The sequence below is a fragment of the Cervus canadensis genome, chromosome 16 (assembly GCF_019320065.1).
Source record: "Cervus canadensis isolate Bull #8, Minnesota chromosome 16, ASM1932006v1, whole genome shotgun sequence".
Classification (NCBI taxonomy): Eukaryota; Metazoa; Chordata; class Mammalia; order Artiodactyla; family Cervidae; genus Cervus; species Cervus canadensis.
In genome coordinates, this window is record NC_057401.1 from 25044926 (window position 1) to 25067151 (window position 22226).

General features: G+C 40.6%; 2 protein-coding genes across 3 annotated transcripts in view; both read right to left on the minus strand.

The window, feature by feature from the left end:
- The window catches only part of ITGA1 (integrin subunit alpha 1), a 160826-nt gene extending 140962 nt beyond the window's left edge, over positions 1-19864 (minus strand). The window contains exon 1 of one of the 2 annotated variants that reach the window (XM_043488942.1): positions 19742-19864. In XM_043488942.1, the coding sequence (XP_043344877.1) occupies positions 19742-19802 (61 nt within the window). In that variant the 5' untranslated portion in view covers positions 19803-19864. Of the gene's footprint in view, positions 1-19496; positions 19546-19741 lie in introns of those variants that run through there. The other variant, XM_043488943.1, reaches the window with a different exon arrangement.
- Positions 2771-7168, minus strand: PELO (pelota mRNA surveillance and ribosome rescue factor). Its single transcript, XM_043488944.1, has 2 exons — positions 6428-7168; positions 2771-6125 (listed from the first exon to the last, which is right to left on the minus strand). Exons 1-2 carry the CDS (start codon positions 7151-7153, stop codon positions 5691-5693), a joined length of 1161 nt encoding a protein of 386 aa, XP_043344879.1. The 5' UTR covers positions 7154-7168; the 3' UTR covers positions 2771-5690.
- Positions 19865-22226: the final 2362 nt, after the last annotated feature.

Sequence of the window (22226 nt, forward strand, 5' to 3'; positions counted from 1 at the left end):
GTACTCTGGGAATCCAGAAAAAAAAATCCCTTAATAAATTCAGTCATCACCTTCTAACATTTCTCTTTTAAAAACAAACTTTTCATGCACTAATTTGATGAGCTAGATGGGTGGAGCTTCCCTAGTAGCTCAGTTGGTGAAGAATCTGTCTGCAGTGCAGGAGACCCAGGTTCGATCCCTGGGTCAGGAAGATCCCCTGGAGAAGCATATGGCAAACCTCTCCAGTATCTTTGCCTGGAAAATCCCATGGACAGAGGAGCCTGGTGGGCTGCAGTCCATGGGGTCGCAAAGAGTTTGGCAGACTGAGCAACTGACACACACACAGTGTGTGGGTGGGATGGGGGGTGGGGTAGGGGTGGGGCAGGAGGGAGGTCTAAGAAGGAGGGAATGTATGTATACATACGGCTGATTCAGTCTGTTGTACAGCAGAAACTAACATTGTAAAGCAATTATACTCCAATAAAAATTACATATACAAAATTAATTTGGCTTTTGCTCCCCAACTTAGAAATTTTTCTTAAAAACTTGTAAAAATTCAGTTTTCTGGGAAATCAACACTTTAACTATTCTACATGTATATCTCTAGTACACTAGAGAGATGTGTAAAAGAAAAAATAATGACCTGGCATATTAATTGTTGAAATCTATAAATACCTGTGCTTTATTATAATACAGATAACAGAGTCAGGTAGCATTTGAAGAGATTAAATATTGCTCTTTCCTTATGCTTGGATGTTTGGTCCTTTTTTATTTCTAGTTTCACTAAAACTTCCTAGGTTAGTTTTCTTTTTTTGGTCCATGATTTCAGGTCTGCTTATATGCTGACATCTTTTGTATTATTATCCACAGTCAAATACTTTATCCTGAACTTCAGAGTTGTATGCACAATCGCCTAAGAAACCTTCTTCTGGATATTGACTGACTCAGTCATTCCATTTTTTTTTTTTTTAAGCATCTACTTTATGTCAGGGTTTGTTCTCAGCACTGGGGATATAGCAATGAACCTAACAGACAATGATCTCTGCCCTCCTAGAGCTTATATCCTACATAGATGATAAGCAAAGCAACTAAGTGAATTTAAGCATTACAGAGAAAACTTAAGGCAAGGAAGGATAAGGGAAGCTTTGAGAAGGTAGTTTTTAAAAAACGCTGCTTTTTTTTTGGTCACTAAGGTGACATTTGCACAAAAACCTGAAGGGAGTTAAGCAAGCATATAGCGATGTGGTAGAAAGGCATTCCAAGAGTCCCACAGGCACTTCAAACCAGATTCCAAACTAAACTTAGTTTTTCCTTGCAAGCCAGCTTCTCTTCCTAGTTTTCCTGTGTCTGAATTATGCCATCATCTCTCCCACCATTAAGAAAAAAAAAAAAACACACTTGAGATTTATCTCTAGACTCGACTCCTTCCATAACTCGGAACAATCTCCATGTCCCATTGATCCTATCTCTCAGTGTCTCCTCATGACTTCTAGTCACTGTACTGCCTTGTTTAGGCCATCGTTTTCCTGTTAAATTTTTCTAGTAAGTTCTCTTAACCTGTCCCCTTGTCTCCAATCTTGCCACCTCCAACCCATTCTTGATGTTGTCAGTGATATTTGTGAAATGCAAAGTTTGTCATGCCATCCTGTTTAAACTTTTCAATGGTTTCTAATGGTCAAACCTACACTTTATTATGGCACGGGAAGAGGGGTGTCAAAGGTGATGAGCACATTTGCCCTGCCTGCCTCCTCTTCCAGATCTTTCCAGGTTTATTATTTTAAGCAAATATGCTGGCTCTGGAAAGTTCCTCCTAAAAGCCACCTCTTACAACAGTGTGTCCTCTTAAAGGTTCTACAAGTTACTCTTATAACAGTGATTTATGTTTCTTTCCTAAATCCAGCTCAGTACTTGATACAAACAGGCACTAAAAAAATGGATAAAATTAAATGTACTGCCTTTAAGAACTGGTGTAAGTATGGTTGTCCCATATCTAAGCTCTAGGCATAATCAAAAGGATTTCTCTTTCCTCAAACCCTAAGAAAACCTTAGAAAGCTGTTTTCAACATGTAATTCAACATATTTTGATACTGAACACAAATAGCCAGTATTATTTGCTTGGAAAACCATCTGATTTGAAACTGAAATAATACTTTCCCAAAGAACAGCTTTTTTCAGGGGAATTTCCATATACACCATTTCATCTGTGTACTTTTGTTTTTTTTTAAAAGCAACACAGAGAATTTCAGTTCCAGTATATAGGAATTGCAGAAATTATGAATCACTTCTCTTAAATATGTGAAGCTGAGCGATCTGGTTAAAAGGATTAAAAAACGTCATTAATAAGTGACTGAAAATAAGCAGACGTAACAGAAAATTAGCTTCACAAAGTTATTCTAGTGGTACCTGGGAGGAAAATAATTCAACTTGAATATAAGGGAGTAATGAAAGTGAAATACAGACAGAAAATTAACAAAATACTTAACATAAACAGGAGGCCAGGAATAGCAAAATATAATTCGATATGCATCATACCTGCAACAAAAGAAAACAAACTGCAAACATCTCATTTATTGAGCCTAGCAAGGGCAGCAATCTGTTTACAACAAGCACCTGGGAATAAACAGAACCTTATAGTACAACACTGTATTAATTTGAGGTATGTTATTGACAGTGTTTTCATTTGTTACCAGTAATTCCTTACTAATGCATAGCAACTGGAATTAAACTGCTGTATGCTTTCCAAAGACCTATGTTTCATTTTGTTTTTTAGAGAACAGTAAAAAAATAATTATTTGAACCAATTTATTTTATTATGTTCCTATCACTATTTTGATATTTACACCTATGTATCTAGGAAGATTTATACTTGATAATGGTATTGGTAAAAAATGTAACTTTAAAAAATACAAATTCTTAAAGATACTTTAGACATAGAAACAGGCTTTCATTTATTTTTATAGATAATTTAATTGAATACTGGTAAGCAGTTTTCCCGAAAGATCTTAAAACTCAAATCTCTTTCTCTATGGCTGGCAACCCTAGGCAGAGATTAACTGGCACAGAGAGAATAAGCCACTGCCTAAATGTTTTATCAGTTTTTATTACACATGGCAATCAACTGGAGATGCTAATATACAGGCAGCAATTCAACAGGTCTAGGGTAGAGTCCTGGATGCTAGTTTCTAACAAGCTCTCAGGGGATGCTGCTGGTTCATGGAAACCACACTTTTGAACAGCAAAGCCTGAATCCAGGGTCTCAGCCTTGTTATCTATTGGAAATCACCTGGGAGCTTTAATAATGATTAAAAAAATACTCTATCACATCTAGGACTGCAAAGCTATTTAGTCTGAGGTCCAGTCTAGGTATTGAGTTTTTACAGTTTCCAAGCTGAGATGAGTTCCCAAGCCCACCTGGGCTTCCCTGGTGGCTCACTACTTAAAAGAGTCTGCCTGCAAAGATCCCTGGGCAGGAAGATCCCCTGGAGAAGGAAACGGCAACCCACTCCAGTATTCTTGCCTGGAGAATCCCACAGATGGAGGAGCCTGGCAGACTACAGTCCATGGGGTCAGAAAGAGTTGGAAACAACTGAACGACTTCACTCACTTCCTTAAGCTAAGATGAAGCTAAATTTGAGAATTTAACATCCTAAAACGTATTGGTTAGATTTACCGTAAGGTTTTCTTTCCTCTGGTTTCTACAACCATGGTTAACAGCTAGGACTAACCTGTACTCGATAGATACTGAGCAAGAGGCCCCAAATCTCCAAATTCTGACTGAAAACACAACGCACTATCAATAAGGTTCTAATATTAAGAATCTTAGTGACTTAATATTTACACTCCTACCAAATTGTTAATAACAGACATTTTATATCTTAAATATCCATAAAGTTACAATGAAATGACAATTTAAATCACTTTAAGAAGTAGATATTTTAAAATGTGCGTTTAAAGTATATGGAGGTGTCTATCCCTAACTACAGGCTTCCCTGATGGCTCAGTGGTAAAGAATCCACCTGCCAACGCAGGAGACCTGAGTTTGATCCCTGGGTCAGGAAGATCCCCTGGAAAAGGAAAATGCAACCCACTCTAGTATTTTTCCCTTGGAAATCCCATGGACAGAGGAGCCTGGCGGGATACAGTCTATGGGGTCACAAGAGTCGGACACCACTTAGCAACTAAACAACCACCACCGCTAACTACAGACAAAAAGGTTCAGGTTAGTTAGGAAGTTTTTTATAAACAATATACAAACTTGGCACATCAACAGAAAGGCTCAGAAGACACAGGAAGGACAAGCAAATTATACTTAGTGTCCTTATTTGAAGCAGGCACCACGGTTCCTGGAGTTACAGACTGAATTATCACTCTTTGTTCATAGGGCTTTCCTATTATTTTACTAAGTTGAGATGTGAAAAATGTTAAGATGTGATTATATTTCAAGGCCCCCTCCTTAATTCTTAAATTGTACACAAAAAATAATGGAAAATATTTTAAACTCTCAGGTATTTGCATAAAGTCCCTAATTACAGTAAACAGCTGGAGTACAAATCAACTGCTATTTACTAGTGATGTGATGGGCTTCCCTGTTGGCTCAGACAGTAAAGAATCTGCCTGCAATGTGGGACCTGGGTTTGATCCCTGGGTTGGGAGGATCCTTGGAGGGGGGCATGGCAACCCACTCCAGTATTCTGGCCTGGAGAATCCCCATGGACAGAGGAGCCTGGTGGGCTATATATAGTCCATGAGGTTGCAGAGTCGGACATGACTGAGCAACTAAGCACAATGATGTGACAAACTTTCTGAGCAGGCTTTCTCATCCCTCCATTAAGAATGTAAATGCACATACAAATTCATGGTAGCATTAACTGTAACTATGATAACCTCCCAAATACATAAATAGTGTGGCAGAGCAAAGAACTCAAGTACAGACTGCACACTGTATCTAGGTTTGCCAATAATTAGCTCTTAATAAGCAAATCCCATACTTAGCCTCATTTTACAAATAAAAGCACCTTGAGTAGGCTATCCTGAGAATCTTTAGCAGATCAAAGCTCTACAACCTAAAAGTAACTAATTAGGTGCTCCTCTAAAATTTATTCTAAACTAGCAAAGAAAAACCCAGCTTATTACTTTTAACGAGATTGGTTTAACAAGTTTCTTAAGAAAAACAGATTTTAAGTTTAGCCTCAGGAGTCTTCTAATTATTATGCAATTATTTAAAATAGCAAATAAATTTAAAAATTAAGAAAAACTGGAATGTGGGGGAAACAGCAAGAAAAAGGATCATGTAACAAGGTGTAAAAATACACTGTGCCAAATTAAAATAAAGAATGTAAACTGAAGATAATGAGATATTAAAAAGCTTTTCCTAAGGAAAACTACGTCAAGGCATGCTGTATGGGATTTTTATGTTCCATCCCAAAGAATATATAGGCATTCTTTTTAAATATACAAAATGTTTCTAAGAGCTGTGAATAACTCATAATTCCAAAATAAAATTATCCCAATTAATAATATATGGAGATTATTTCCTTTTATTGTTCAGTTTGAAAACATGTCCTGCCAACCACAAATCACCTAGTGACCAAATACATGAAAAATCCCTGTAAGAACCACAAAGTGCCATTTTTGCAGCTTTCTTCACAGGATGCTGAGAAAATGTAACAGTGAAGGAGTGAGACACAGGTTGTCTCAATTATTAATTGCAATCATTCATCTTCTTCAGAACTGGAATCATTCTCTTGGTCAGAGAGTTCAGGGACAGGGAAGCGGAGGATGGCAGCTATTCCGGTCAACTGGCTGAGCTGTTCCCCAGACACGTGAAGACTAGAGAATATCCTAACGGTGCCTGCGTTCTCTTTCACGCTGTCCACCAGCCGCACATACCGGCTGCGTGTGGCTACATCCTGGTGCCTGAAGAGCTCATCGCTGATGAGCAGTGTGTCAATTGCCATGGCCTCATTGGCCTTTTCCACCTGCTTGAGTCCATAAAACGCTCGGTCGGGCTCGTGTTGCAACATTTTGTAGAAGTCATCCAACGCCTTTACTTCCCCAGCGGCTTTCGTGTCTGAAAGGCGGCTAGCTACTGTAGGGTCACAAAGAGCCTCCTTCAGGGAGTACTTGTGTCCAGAGGAGGCATGTACCTAGAATCACAATTATAAAAGTTAGACAGAAGAATCTCTTAGGGTATCTGTTAAACTGCCCACAATGACCTCAAGCCAAAAACAATGCTAAGGTTTTATATATTTAAGAATTTAAACCAAGTTTATTACATAAAATCTCTAGCCGCTTAACAGGTTTCTTTTCACTGCATTATCCAATTCACAATCCCAGCCAAGTTAAACCCTTTTTTCCTCTTGTACTACTCTGAGTTCTAAAACTTTAGGAGTAGTTTAAGCAAACCCCTCTGCCCATGCTTAATTATCCCTGGGTAAGACTGTTTTACCTGAAGGAATTTGGACCGGTTTTCCAGGATTAATTTGTTGTCGGTCTTCACTGCCTGTTGAAACATGTAGTCGCAGAACTGCTCCCTCACAAATCCTGGGCTGGCCACTAGGACGCACTTTACAACATCGAAGTGTATGTGGCGCTGGATGGCCTGGACCACTTGTTCATAGAACCGCTCCAAGGCCCGGTCGTGCTGCGAGCAGTTGCCTTTCCGTTTCCGAGGGATGTTCACTTCCACCTTGGCCCGAGTGAGGGTCATGCTGGGAGTGACTAAGCAGATATGGGCGAGGCCCTCCTGCATGACCACAGCCGCCACATCGGCGCTCCAGGCTGGGTCACAGGCTTGCTCAATGCGCTCCAGAACCACACTGTCCCACTGTTTTTTGGCCAGGGTGAACTGGCGGTTGGGCTCCAGCTCGATGGTGTGGTAAGCCCCCATCTTGACATACTCATTCTCCTGGATGTTGGTCCCCTTGACCCGCAGCTGGCAGGCTTGGGAGTCGAAATCGATGGCCTCCACACAGAGAGTGAGGGTCGTGCGGACCCGGTTGCTCCCCACGCTGCCGGTGGAGGACTCGGTCTGCACCTTGCGGATGGTGGAAGCGCGCAGGCTGTCGCCCACCTGCACTAGATTGTAGGTGTGCCACATGTCCTCGGGTTCCTCGGGAACCAGGGTCACCTGGCCCGCATTGTCTTTCTCAATGTCCTTCCTCACGAGCTTCATGACCCTGGCGGGGGCTCACTGCCAAAACAAGAGGAACCGAGGGGGTCCCCACGGGAAAAGGAATCGGGAAGGGAAAGAAAGTCTAGGCCGGGAAGGGGGCGGGGCCCGGTTCCTACAGGCACCTGCCTCGCGAGAAGGAAACACGTTATATCCGACTTTTGCGGCTGGGGGGGGTGGGGCACTTACTCTAGCCCTTCCTTTTCGTAGTCTCGAGGCGCGCCGCGCAAAATCGGCTCGAGAGACACGGCTGCGAACACCTTCCTCTCCGCGGTTCCGGCTGCTGTACCGACCGAGGCTGATGCAACCAGGGCGCATGCGCAGCCCGCGTCCTGCCTCCCGGCGCACGGCTTACGTCCCCAAGGAGGAGGCGGGGCCGCAGCTTGCGCGTGCGCAGGCGCGCTAAGCCCGGAGGTGTTTCCCGAAGAATAAACCACCTAAGGGAAGCACACGGAGTCTTTGGTGGCGAGTCTTTGGTATTAGTGCGGAACTTGGACTTCCTAAGTTTTTTCTTCCACCCCTGTTTGTGAAGAATCTGGGGAGTTGTGAGTGCAAATATATATATATCTATATTTTAAGCTGTATGCTACACCTTCTCCCTATGGATAATTCTAGTTACGGAAAAGTAATAACTTACGGAAAAGTAAAAGGGTCCTGAAAAGTGCACACTTGGCACCAAGGCCAAACTGCGCCCCGCCTTGCTCCTGCCTCATCCGCACTCAGACGGTGCACCCTTTTTGGAGCTGCTCAGTCCGGAAACTGTTTCTTAAGAACGTCTGCTCACGGGGCATCTGGACTGAGTAACGTGCCCAGCTGTTTTCTGCTCTCAGTTGACCAAGTCCGCACGATCTGATTAACCCAGATGTTAGAACACGGGTCCCAGAGAGAGAAGAAACCATCTGTGGAATTTACCCCTGGATGGACCTCTCAGTTGCTTTGATCTGAAGTCCTGAGAACCCCAGAAGTCAAGGTTGGCAGTCTCAGCTTTCCGCTGCTCAGCAGCCTGTGAAATGTTTACGGTAGGGGTTGGGTCTCAACAGTTTAGCACCGGATCTTCATTGTCAAAGCTGAGCTGAGAGCCCAGGACTGGGGAAGTGGAGGAAGGACTGATTTACCCTGACTGAACAGCTGCAGAATTCATTTGAAAGAAAATTCTTAAGTCACTTAACATTTTGGGATGAAGGAGAGGCGGGGGTAGTTTGAAAGGTGGGAACTGCCTCTTAAAAGGACCAGTGAATCGAAAAAACCCACCAAATTTTTGAGAGTTAAGATGGCTTGGAGGGCAGAGGGCACAAATCTTCCCCATTCTCCTTTCTATGTTATTGAGTAAGGCATTGGAAGGGAAACTTAACCACCCTAAACTGTAAGACTGGGATGAAAGGACGTAATATGACTTTGGCACAAATCTTGATACCCAAATCTCAATTAACTTCCTCAAAGGTTGTCAGGGGCAAACACAAAGGTCCCCTCCAAAACTCTAGTGCAAATTAGAACAGTTTTTTGTTTTTTGGGTTTTTTTTGGTGGGATCTCCTCTCCCTTGCCCTTTTTGTACCTCCTTTCGTCACCTTCTATCAGACTGAGTGCCCTCCCAAAGTTCCTAACTCAAACTGCCTTCTTCTTCCAGAACTCAACAACTTTACATTGAACAAGGAACTGATTACACTAAAGTGTGAGTATGGCTTTTGTCTCCAACAGACATGTATCTTTTTAAAAGGTGCTTGTTAAGCTTGAAGAATTCTTAACTGATTGTGTGTGTGTGTGAGAGAGAGAGAGAGCGAGAGAGAGAGAGAGAGATCGGTAAAGAAGGAGGAGGAGATGCTTTGAGATGCTCCTTGGTCACCTTTTTAAGTATAATCATCCCCCCTCTTGAAAATCTGTCAAGGATCAAAAACCACAGTGATAGGTACACAGGGCCCTTAATACATGTTAGGTTTTTATTGAAGAGCTATCACTTCTTGAATATTCACCAGGTACATTCCTATGGTTTTTCCAGTTCTTATCTATAAGGTAAATACTTGTTATTCTCATACATAAATGAAGAAAATGAATTAGAGAGGTTAAGGAATGTATTCAAGTCACATAACCAGTATTCAAATCCAGGCCTGCTTAATTCCACACTCATTCTACCAACACAAATCTAAATTTATGGACGCTTGAAATCATCTCCTAAACCCTGAAGGTTATGTGTAGTTGTTCAGTCGCTCAGTCATGTCCGACTCTTTGGGACCCCATGGACTGCAGCACATCAGGCTTCCCTCTCATCCACTGTCTCCTGGACTTTGCTCAAATTTATGTTCATTAAGTCACTGATGCTATCTAACTATCTCATCCTCTCCTGTCATTTCCTCGTAACTCTCACCTTTGTCAGTTAAAATAAGACTCACAGCTTAGGAGTCAACCTGGGGCACTGAAAGGAAGGTTCCTTCCTTGCTCTTTTATTACTAAAACAAAAAGGTCCTTATATTCTTTTCAACATAATTTTCCTTCTGCCTGGCCTTGGTCACCATTGTAATTCTTGGGAAAGATCAAATATCACCTTAGAAAAATAAATATATATTTCTACATTGCAAATCAATGGTAAACCTCTGTTGACTGTTGATTCTGTGGTTCTTCTTTTTTTAAATTATGAGACATACTGCTTTGGGTTGTCTTTTAAAATATAAATGTGATTCAGTGACTGAACATACTACAAAACTTTCGTAGAAATGTTATTTGATCTGAAATGTCCGTAACAGAATTTTTTTTTTTTTTAGTAATCTGAGCTTGTTGTTGAATGATCAGATGTTTTTCTCCCAGATTTTGCGTTATAACTTAGTCTTTCTAGGTCAGTCATCACAGTTCTGAGTTATTTGGGGGTTCTCATTCTCTGTTAAAATCCAAATTCCCTGAAATTCAAGGCTTCCAAGACATGACTTTACAAATTTTATTTCCCTGTACCTGCTTCAGCCCCCTAAATTCCTCAATGGGAGCAGTCTTTGTTCCCTGTACATCCTGGCAACTTTCTACTTTGCTGCCTTAGCTCTTATCTTTATAAAATGTCACTTTCTCTCACCCGTACTTCCATAAATCCTACTTATCATTAAACTTAAATGTTACCTTCAAGTTGAAACCATGAGTTCTATTAGTTGGGTACATATCTTTTCTTTCTTACTGAACTCTGGATGGGTTCATCCTTGCATCCCTCCACTGTCCCATGAAAAGTCCCCTTGCACCCAGTAGGCACTCATATATGGATGACGAGCTGAGTGGATCGGATAAAAAAATGTAGCAACTATATTTATTATTATACTATACTATATACACTCTCTCTATATATGCTATATATATTATATTATTACAGATACTTCTTAAGACACTGATATTATTAACTATAGCTCACCTGGTTTACAAAATAATTCCCATTATTTTCATACTTCTATGATTATAGTAGTTATATAACATATAGGAGTATAGACTATTTTCAGTCTTTAAGTAAGCAAAATCATGAGGAAAAAAAACAAAATTTAACTAGGTTTCTTTAAATACTAATTTTATACTTATTTATTGGCTCTTTGAAGATAGAAATCTTTGTATCAGTAACTTTAATTATATCTATTTTTCCTATAAACTTTTATTTATATTAATCTCTCCAGAAAAAAGAGAAGTCAGTGTTGTTGCTTCCAAAAGCTTTCAATTTGTTGTTGTTGATATACTTCCAATGTCTCAGAAAGACAGTTGGGCTAGAAGTCAAGTATCCTGGGTTGTAATTCTTACACTGTCAATTGTTTTTACTATAATTTCTGGCACCACTTACTCTCTTTGAAACTGAACTTCTTTTACTTAGGAACTGAGGAAATTGAATTCAGTAATTAAAATTGTTTTAATCGTGAAACCTATTCTGCAATGGTATTTTTAAAAAACTAAAACACTGCCCATAATCTGACCCTGAAACATTTATTTTCAGTTTTGAATCTGATTCTTCTAAGGTCAATTTTAGTGGTAAAAGACCAATACTAATTTTAATGTTTGCATGTCAAGAGTCAGCGGACCTGAGTTATGGTCTTGTCTAGCTAGATTTTAGCAACTTTAGATAAGTTCCCAATCTCTATAAACCTAAACTTTTTCACTGTAAATTATAAATAAGACTGTCTGCCTCTCGCATTCACTATCCCTGAGAAGGTTTTAATGAGATTATGATACTTTGAAAATTGTGAAACTCTATAGACATGTAAGGTATTGTTGTAAATTTCTAAGAATACCTGGCTTGAAAATAGAGATTTGGCTCAGACAAAGCAAGGAGCAAGGACTCACTTTAACATGATCACAGTTATTCAGCCTTGAAAAATAACTGGTTCAGTAGAGTTGAATGATGGATGACCTGTTGGGTGTATTTATGTATACTACTTACTACCTCCTTTCCAGGGAAACCTTAGGTTACTCCTACTGCAGGAGATGGCTCATGTACCTCGTGATGAACTGATTACAATCCTTCCTATTATAATAACGTTAGAAATGATTTGTGTGATAGCAGCAGGGCTAATGGGCTGTCTTGTTTGAATATTCTGTACTTAGCACAGTGACCCTTAAATAGTAGAATCTGTATACATTTTCTTGTATCCATCTTCTATTTTTTGCAAAGGTTACTCTCCAACAACACAAACCTAATATTTTCCTTTCTCTGCTTTGGGGGCTTTTCTCATTATTGCTTCTTTGCTTGTCTATTACTTCTTTCAGACTCTGAGCTTCTTAAGGGCAGACACTACCTTTTATTGTGTTCCTTTGTATCTCTTTTCATGTGTTCATAATTATATGAGAGAATGAGTGGTTATTAGCTCTACTTTAATTCAGAGTTTTTAACTTGTCTGTCACTGACATCTTAAAAGTATGAAATCACATTCTGTTTTATAATGTTACTAATAGTTTGAAAGGAAGATTTCTGTTAAGATAAGTTTTTATAAACCTATTTCATTTTTTTGAGCTATCTATGCATGGATAAGAAAATGATTAATTTTAAATATATCTTAATGAGAAAAAAGTCTTAAAATGTTATAAAATAAACTATGATGACAATATTACACTTGGTTTGGAAAATGATCTTTACTGAATAAACAGCCAGCACTCTTATATAAATTTCTAGTGATGATTGCAATAGTTATTTAAGAGAGAATGTGCTAAAAAAAAAGAGAGAGAATGTGCTAACCTTAGATTGTACAAAGATGCCTATGTGACCTCCACAAGCAAAGTTAGTGGTTGACTGGGAGGATTATTCAGCTAATTCAAGTAAAATGGTAAAAGTGAAAAGGGGAAAGTGTTTTGTTTTGCTTTAAGGAACTTGCTATACTCACTATCTAAATTTCCTGTGATTAAAAATACTTACTTGCAATTGTCACAAAACAATATAAAGCCTCCTACTAAATAAATAATCTTATCAACAAAAATGTGTGGGAGAGTATATTCCTGTTTGTATGAATCTCTATATAATGTAGGATTATTTTATTAAAATATTACAATAAAATATGTAGTTTTAGCAACTGGTCAATACCTTTGAATTTTCAAACTATAGTACTTGGAAAACTAAAAGTATATAGTTAAAGAGAAAATTTTGAAAAGCACATTTGTAAGTTGTATTAGGAGTATAGGATTTATAATAAAATATGCAGATCATTCATCTTAATCATTTGAGGTTCTAATGTGATTGATTTAGGTATCCTATTCAAATTTAAGAATTTTCATTTATTTTAGCAGGTCTCAGTTCATACCAAAAAAAATATGTCTTCACTGCTTTTACTATCTGAATTATAATGATTTTTCAAAGATTTCTCACTTATTTTGTTTATAGAGCTCTACCATTTTTATAAAGCAATATTAATGTTTTGCACATAAAGTGAGTTCTTAATTCCAACCAGTGCATATATTTTAATTGCCTTTTAAGATTTAGTTGACTTTTTAATTTTCCTTTTAAGTTAGAAAAGACATTTGATAAAAAATTAGGTCCCGTCAAATATACTTGGTCCTGGTACTAACCACTGATATGAAAGAATATTACAGATATTAAAGCCTGCCAGAACTAGAGTTACTGATCCTGTGACCTGGAACATTTTTGAATTATTTTATTGTCACTTTTCTCCCTAAGCTTTCTCTTAAAGGTAGAGTATTCACAGGAAGCTCTGTTATTGGGAGCTGGTGAGGTTGCTGGTGTCAGAGGAGCAATTATTCCTTGAATCAAATTTGGCCCTGGAAGAGAACTAAAAGGAGGACAGTGTTCATATGTTTGTATCTAGGAGTGTGTTTGGAATCTTATGATGCAGTTTTTAAACATGTGATAGAAAATTGCATGTAGATATGCTGCATGTTATTTATTATAATTTTCAGATGTATATATTTCAACATTTTAACATCTCTTGAAACTAGCAGGCATCTGTAGGTTCAGCAATTATAATTAGATTGGCAGTACTTTTCTTTCTTAATAGTACCTAAAATACTGGTGCCTCAGTCACTTGATGGTGATTTCATTCAACTAGATATAAATATGGATAGATAGAAATAGATAGAATATTCCTGATATAACTAAAAGAGACAACTTGACTCCTTTATTGTTTTATGAGTTTGTTTGTAGTCTGTTCCTTTGTGACTCATTCAGTAGCAAATTTTCAAGTACCTATTATTCATAGACGGTAGGGATAATAAACAAAGACCCTATTCTCAACGGAGCATACACTACTCTGGGAAAACAGACAACTTGATGTTTAATTTTAATATGCTGTATATTATAGAAGCAAAGGTGCTAGAGGCATACAAGGATCTGGGGGAGGGGGTTCAGTCTACTCCAGTGGCTTCATGGAAATAATGTTCACATGGGGACTTGAGGATCAGTAGCACCGTAACTGCGTATGCAAAGACCTGGAGATTTCAGAGGAGCTGGCACAATGGAGGAGCTGAAAGAAGCTCAGTAATCATAAAGACAGGAATATATTCAGTTCATTTACATCTGTTGATATTCTACTGTACTTGCTTTGAGAGTGAATACAACTCTCCAGTCAGGGACCACTCTGAATTGGCAATGTATTCTGACTTTAGCATTGTGACAATGATTCCAAATATTTTTCATCTCAAATTTTTAACAAGAATTCAGATATACTATATTGTATTTCATACAACAGAAGAGCAGTGTAGGTAAAGAATAGCATTTTGATGCCTAGTTTTCTGAATATATTTAAAACATGAGCTCCTTTATTTTATAAATTAGTTAAGGGGCATATTAAAATTCAGCCAGTTCTACATCTAATGGGATGTTTGTTGGGTTGAGGTGTTGGAACCCAGGCAGAGGAGCATCCATCTAAGGGAGTAAGATCAACAGTTATAAGCTGTGGCCCTAGAGCTCATGCATCAAAATAACAGCATGAGAGCAGGGAAGAAAAGTCAGCAAGCTAGTTTGGCATGTATATTTTATTGCTACCGTTACTGCCCATTTATTAAACAAATGAACAAAAGTCCTCTGAATTTATTGCTGACTTTACAGACTTCATAATGACTTAAATATTTTCACTATTTTCAGCAGTTCCTGACAATCCATTGTATGTCATTGGAGGTCATTTCTTTGTTATAAGTAAGTGGCTGACTTCCTTCCATATCCAGCCATTAGCTCACTGGACTTCTTTTAGAATAGGAAATCTTGCCTGTGAAAAAAATCATAAAAGAAGACACCTGCTTGTAGTCTAGCTGAAATGTTTCTATGGAGGAAAGATACACAACTCAATTAGGGATAATTCTGTGTTTGTATTTTTAATAACCAGAGATTATAATTTTTTGAGTTATAATTTGAGTAATTTTGAGTTATAATGAGTCTTATTTGAGTTATAATTAATGTAGGAAGGGACATCATCTAATTTCACTATATACCTAAAAGTCATGGAAAACAGACCCACTTCACCATTAATCAGATCCTTATCAAAGTCTTTTAGACAATTAGACTTGGATTTAACATTAGAGGGTTGAGCAAGAGGGAAATGGATTTAGATTTAGACAGCAAATTGTTGTTGTTATTCAGTCCCAAAGTCATGTCTGACTCTGCGACTCCATGGACTGCAGCACGCCAGGCTCCCCTGTCTATCACTATCTCTTCGAGTTTGCTCAGATTCATGGGCACTGAGTTGGTGATGCTATCTAACCATCTCATCCTCTGTCGTCCCCTTCTTTTGCCTTCAGTATTTCCCAGCATCATGGTCTTTGCCAAAATGGTATATTATTTCAGAACATGAGGGATCTGAATAGAGTATAGGCTTTGCCATTTATTCATTGTGTGACTTTAGTCAAATTAGTCTCTTAGTTTCTTCATCTGTAAAATATGAATAATAGTTCCAGAATGTCCCCTTTTTGACACTGAAATGTAGTATGTGCAAAATTCTTGGCATAGGGCCTCATATCTAATACATTATCAAAAACTATGTGCCTTTCAGCAATTAGTTGTGCTGGCTCTTCTCTGTTATTGTCTTGATCTTTGTCCCCTGGGAGTTTGAATTTTGCCATTTGGACATGACCAGTGGGAGAGCTGGGCAAGGCGCTGGGGGTAGGAGGAAAAGGCAGGGTGTTCACTTCCCCCACTTTCTCCCTGCTGGGCTTCAGCTTTGGCACGAGCTGCATTCTGCGGCTGTGGCCACAGCTCCTGTCCAGTGGCGCCCCCTCCCATAGCCAGAGGTCACGGTCAAGCTGACATTGCTGCCCCGTCAGGCCTGGGAACAGCTGGGGCTTTTCATCTCATGTTGCTTCAGGTGCTCTCTTCCTACTTGTTCCTGCTTGTTCTACGTGTTCCACCAACTTTTGTCAATTCCTTTCTGTTTCTGCAAACAGTCCCTTAAGTCAGTTTTCTTCAGCTAAATCCTTTATATGTGCCACTAGTTCTTTTGCTGGGACTTTGACATATTTAAAGTAACGATAAAGACTTTAGACATAGAGAAGGGCATCTTTCTTGATGCATCATGTTTAAATGTTGAGAAAAGTTAATACAAGATAGTCCTAAATATAATGGGAAGTTTACTGAGGTGGTTTATTAGAGAGATGGTTGTTGTGATGTAAACCCAGCTTTGAAGACTGGAGAGAGTTTGTTTAGAGGGCAGGGGGTGGTAAGAAAGAAGGGTGGAACGCTTTTCTAGATGCGTAAAATAGTGTCATATGCACAGTAGCAAAATAAGCATGAGGACTAATGGGGGAAATAAGGAAATGTGACTGGCTGTCATGACTGGCAGTTTATGTTCAGAGGTTTTGGTAGGCAGAATAATGGTCTTTCATATATCTTCATTTCCTAATCCCTGGAACTTGCAAATGTATCACTATATATGGCAAAAAGGATTTGGTATATATGATTAAATTAAGAATCTTGAGCTGGGGAGATTATCCTGGATTATTCAGGGGAGCCCAGCATAATTAGCATTTTTATATGAGGAAAGAAATAGGGTCAGCATCAGAGATGAAGATGTGATGAAGCAGCAGTCACAGGAAAGATTTGAAGATGCTACTTTACTGGCTTTGAAGATGGAGGATGTAGCTACAAGCCAAGGAATGCAGATTGCCTTTGCAATCTGGAAAAGGTAAGGAAATGGATTCTCCCCTAGAACCTCCAGAAAAAAGGCAGCCCTGCCAACATCTTGATTTTAGTCCAGGGAGACTTCTGACCCATATAACTATAAGTGGTAAATTTGTCTTGTTTTAAGCCAGTAAATCTGAGGCAATCTGTTATGACAGCGATAGGAAACTGATAAAAGGCACAGTAGGAGACAGAGGGTAGTGGATTAAGGCAGACCCTGAAAGGTTGGTTGAGAATTGTGGATTTTATCTTATGTATAACATAGAGCCACCAAAGGTTTTTGGCTAAAGACTAAGGTATGATAAAAACTATGTATTAGGAAGATTAAATTAGAGGTTAAGTTCAGACTGAAGACTAGAAGATGAGTTCTATAGTACTGTGCATGGGTGGGTATGGTGATAAGACCCCAGATTCTGTGGATTCTGTGGACTCTGGATTGATGAGAAGTTTGTAAGGAAGCTGACAACATGATGACTGACAGGATAACCAACAGAGGAAAAGAAGACATCAAATTTTAGATCCTTCTGTTATGCTGTGAAATGGGCATAAATATAGCACATAAGAAGGCTTCCCAGTTGGCTCAATGGTAAACAATCTGCCTGCCAATGCAGGAGACCCAGGTTCTATCACTGGGTCAGAAGATCCGCTGGAGAAGAAAATGGCAACCTACTCCAGTACTGTTGCCTGGGAAACCCCATGGGCAGAGGAGCCTGGTGGGCTACAGTTCATGGGGTCATAAAGGAATCGGACATGGCTTAATGACTAAACAACAACAACATAGCACATATGAGGAACCTGTTGATTCTTAGATAATAACTTTAAATTTTAATATGGTTGAATAATATATATATATATAAAAATATATAATATATACACACAAAAGAGAATTAAATGTAATTTAGAAATGTGTATGCATTATTTTCCTTTAACCCCCTTACTGGTTTTAACAAGGTTCTCCAGGGGATGTTCCCCACTCAGGGATTGAACCTGGGTCTCCTGCATTGTAGGCAGATTCTTTACTGTCTGAACCACCAGGGAAGCCCTTCATGCATTATTTTCCTTTAAGTCCTTTCTTGGATTTAGCAAGGTTTATTACCCACAGTGGGCTTCCCAGGTGGCACTAGTGGTAAAGAGTGCAGGAGACATAAGAGATGCAGGTTTGATCCCTGGGTTGGGAAGATCCCCTGGAAGAGAGCATAGCAACCCACTCTAGTATTCTTGCCTGGAGAATCCCATGGATAGAGGAGTCTGGTGGGCTTATAGTCTGTAGGGTCACAGAGTTGGATGCTACTGAAGCGATTTAGCACATATGCATGCATTACCCCCAACAATTGCAGAAAACCAACAGTATACAAACACAGCTGTTTTAGGCATAAGGAAATAAAGTAGTTGAATATATATATTCTATATGAAACTGTAATTTACTTTTATTTTTTTGCGTTTCATTCTTTTCAGAGGATTTGCAAACCTCGTTTGATTACTTCTACACTGAAAGTCTCTCAGTCGTGTCCATCTCTTTGCGACCCCATGGACCTGTAGCCTGCCAGGGTCCTCTGTCCATGGAATTCTCCAGATCGAACCCAGGTCTCCCCCATTGCAGATGGATTTTTTATTGTCTGAGCTACCAGAGAAACCCAAGAATACTGGAGTGGGTAGCCTATCCCTTCTCCAGGGGAACTTCCAGAGCCAGGAATTGAACAGGGGTCTCCTGCATTCCAGGCAGATTCTTTACCAGATGAGCTACCAGGGAAACCTATTTCTAAATTAGTGACTGCTTATTCAGTAACATGAGAAAGGTACAACTTGAGTACTTAGTAAAACATTCAAATTTTGCACAACAACAACAAGGTGCAAACAGCTTCCAAAAACATTGAGTTGGAGAGGAATCATAGGTCAAATGGGCTTCCCTGGTGGCGCTAGTGGTAAAGAACCCGCCCGCCAATGCAGGAGGCAGTAAGACACTTGGGATGGATCCCTGGGTCGGGAAGATCACCTGGAGTAGAGTATGGCAATCCACTCCAGTATTCTTGGAACATCCCATGGACAGAGAAGCCTGGCAGGCTACAGTCCATAGTGTTGTATAGAATTGGACATGACTTGACATGCATGCACACATAGCTCAAACACGTGTAAAGGATAGTGACAGTGGCTTACACGGTCAGCCATTCACTGACTGTAAAGCTCTTCAGAAGTTGACGCTATTTGGATTATTGGCCCTTTTCACACAACGCTTCAGCCATCTGCCTTCTCTTTCTTTCACCCTTGCAACTTTTCCTGCTCAGTCAGTAACTGGTAGAAAAGAGCTATCCATCAGTTAATGATTTGGAAAATCTTAGAAAAGGCTTTGATTCAACCTCCCCCCCCCCCAAATTGAGTTTAAGCTTGCATCTCCAAGCAAGCCTAAGATGTGCTTAAGCATCTTCTAAAAGATACCTATTTATGCACAAGTAACAATATTTTGTATTTTAAAAATTATTCTGCTAATTCTCAAAGTAAATGTTCACGACTTCCTCAATTTAAATATGTTCCTTTTCCTGGGTGCTAACACAGAAACAACATTTCGGCACAAGAGACAACTTTGCCTTGCATTCTTCTCTTTCCTCCTCTGTAGCACAAACTATCTTGAGTATATAACAGCAAGAAAATGAATAATGTCCACTCTTGAGCAACCTGAAAGTAGAAACTCTACACACAAACACGAAAAAGGAAAGTAGAAGCCATTAGCAAAGTCCTAAAATACCATGCATATTGTCAAAAACAACTTTAATTTGAAAAGTCAATTCCACCTTGTAAAGTTTTCAGCACCGCTACCCCCATCATTGAGGCGGAGGGTTTTGAAACAATTTCAGAAGTAATTCACACCGAGAAACCAACGCAGAAAACTGCTTTCAGAGCTCCAACCTGCCCGGACTACCTGGGGCGCCCGAAAGTGGATCCGCGCTCCCTTCACCACTCCGGGCCGAAGCTCTGCGCGCCTCCCTCCCGGAGTCCCGCGCTCAGGAGATGCTCGGAGAAAAGCAGGGTCACTCACCGGAGAGGAGCCAGCAGTAGGCGACAGCGACCCCTGGGCTGGCGCGGCGCCGGGGGTCCATGACTGGAGTGGGCGCAGCGCCCCGGGGACGCGCGGGATCGGAGGCGAGGACTCGGCGGGACCGCGCGCAGGAGCCGCGTTGCTCGCCGCCGGGGGTCTCAGTCGCTGGCGGGTCGGCCCCGGCGCCCGGGGAGCAGCGGGGCGATTTCCTGTGTTTTCCACCAGTGCCTCTAAGTTCGGTTCACGCTACTCGCCTCGCAGAATTGCCACATCGCCCCCCCTCTTCGTGCTCTGAAATCCCACTGGCAGCCTCCCAGGCTCTGTCTGAGACATGGACAAATAAAGCCAGCTTCGCGGGTCCTTGTTTAGGCTAAAGTCCACGAGCTGCGAAGCAAACCTTAAAGGGACATCTGCCTTTCATTGAGAGGGTGACTCCGCTCCCGGCGCCAACTCCCTAAGGTGGTAGGAACGCGGGCGAGGGCCGGACCTTGCGGGGGTGTCGTTAGCCCAGTGGCTCCGCCTTCGCACCCCGCGCTTCTCCCGGGGTCTGCGCACCCAGGCGCTTTCAAAGTGCCGGCGCTCCTCGGCCAGTAAGGGGAGGGGGGGCGGCTTTCCTGGGGTCCGATTGCGCAGAAGGGATCAGTCCGTCTCTGAAAGTGAGCGACTTTGGTTGCCGCGCGTCTCTCCTGCGAGCACTTGAACTTCGCTGTCCAGCCCTTTTGCACTCAAAGGGGGTGGGGGCGTCCACCCCGACACGCCCCTCTGAGGGCTTGGCTTGCCGTAATCAGGGTTTGCTTCCTTTCTGCTGATTCGTGGTCACAGGGAGGCTTTTCTTTGGGAAAACTGATAGCTAGAGGAGAGGAGAGCTAAGACTGGGAGAAAAAGGGAAAGAGAGAAATGCAAGAGGGAATCTAGAGGGGAAGGAAGGGAGGAAAACAGTCTCGTTAAAAATGGAATGTGTGTGGGCTATTTGTTTAATCTCAATTAGGATGTTTGTACACTGGAAATTGAACCAAAGAAAGAATTTAGGGCACTGCTTTATTTCTTGTTGCTACAGACTTTTATAAATAAGAATGAATTAATTTGAGTGCATGTTATTTACTCCACATAGGAGTTTGCAGTGCTTCTCTCGTTGAGTTGTACATCCTTTGAGTCAAGAGCCACATCTGCATGGTAACTTCACCAAATACTTGCTGTATTTAAATCATTTATGTTTTAATGGTTTTGAGAATTTCAAAGAAGAGGAAGTAATGGGTGAGTAGACTTGTATTTACAGGTGTAGTGTGTGTGCACTCTCAGTGGCTCAGTCATTTCTGACTCTGTGACCCCAAGGAGTGTAACCCGACAAGTTCTTCTGTTCATGGAATTTTCCAGGCAAGAATACTGAAGTAGGTTGCCATTTCCTCCTCCAGAGGATCTTCTTGACTCAGGGATCAAACTCCCATCTCCTGCATTGGCAGGTGGATACTTGACCACTGACCTACGTGGGAAGCCCCTTACAGGCGGCAGAGGGACTCAATTATATGCAACTCTACTGGATTGGATTCAGTGTAACTACTAATTGAATATTTCTGTCTAGCAGGACTAGAGTTAGGCAAGACAAGAGTGCCACCCAAAGGAGGACTTATTGCCTGGAGTACAGTACCGGTGACACAGTACAGAGAATCTAAGGAAGGGTGGGGAGAAAGCCACAAGGATGATGGAATGGACTGCCAAATAGAAGATCGCAAGGATAAATGTTGGAGAAGATGAAATTTAAGAAGTTTAATGAAGATAAAAAATTGGGTGGGTAGAGGTGAGATGTTGATGTCTATCACATCTCAGAAAGGGACTTATCAGCCAAAGAATTTCTCTTCTAATTTATGAATATGAAGTGATTCATTTCTTAGTAAGTATGTTTAAAAATCCTGTAAGTCTGTAAAAAATTACATTGTATTGGACCATAGTCAAACCTACTAGGCAGTACTTGGGCTCCTTTGCATGCAAGCCTACTAAGTCGCATAGTCATGTCCAATTCTTTGCAACCCTATGGACTGTAGCCCGCCAGACTCCTCTGTCCGTGGGAGTTTCCAGGCAAGAATACTGGAGTGGGTTGTCATGCCTTCTCCAGGGGATCTTCCAGACCCAGGGATCGAACCCAACTCTCCTAAGTCTCCTGCGTTGGCAGACGGGTCCTTACCACTAGCGCTACCTGGGAAGCTACTTTGCCTGTATTCAATGCTCTCAGTATCACACTTTGACTTTCTAATCTCTCATTTTTGTTAACTTGATATTATCAACCTATTTCCTTCCTCTTTCTGGAAAAGTTCTGCCACAGAATGCCTTTCCTGTGTATATCTCACTTCTCTGTAGTTTCACCTGCATCTTATGCTTCTCACCATGACCCAAAGGGCTTTGCAGTATAATCGGTAAATTCTAATTAATTGATTTCTGCTTAGACTTTAAGGCTTCCCTGTGGCTCAAATGGTAATGAATCTGCCCGAAA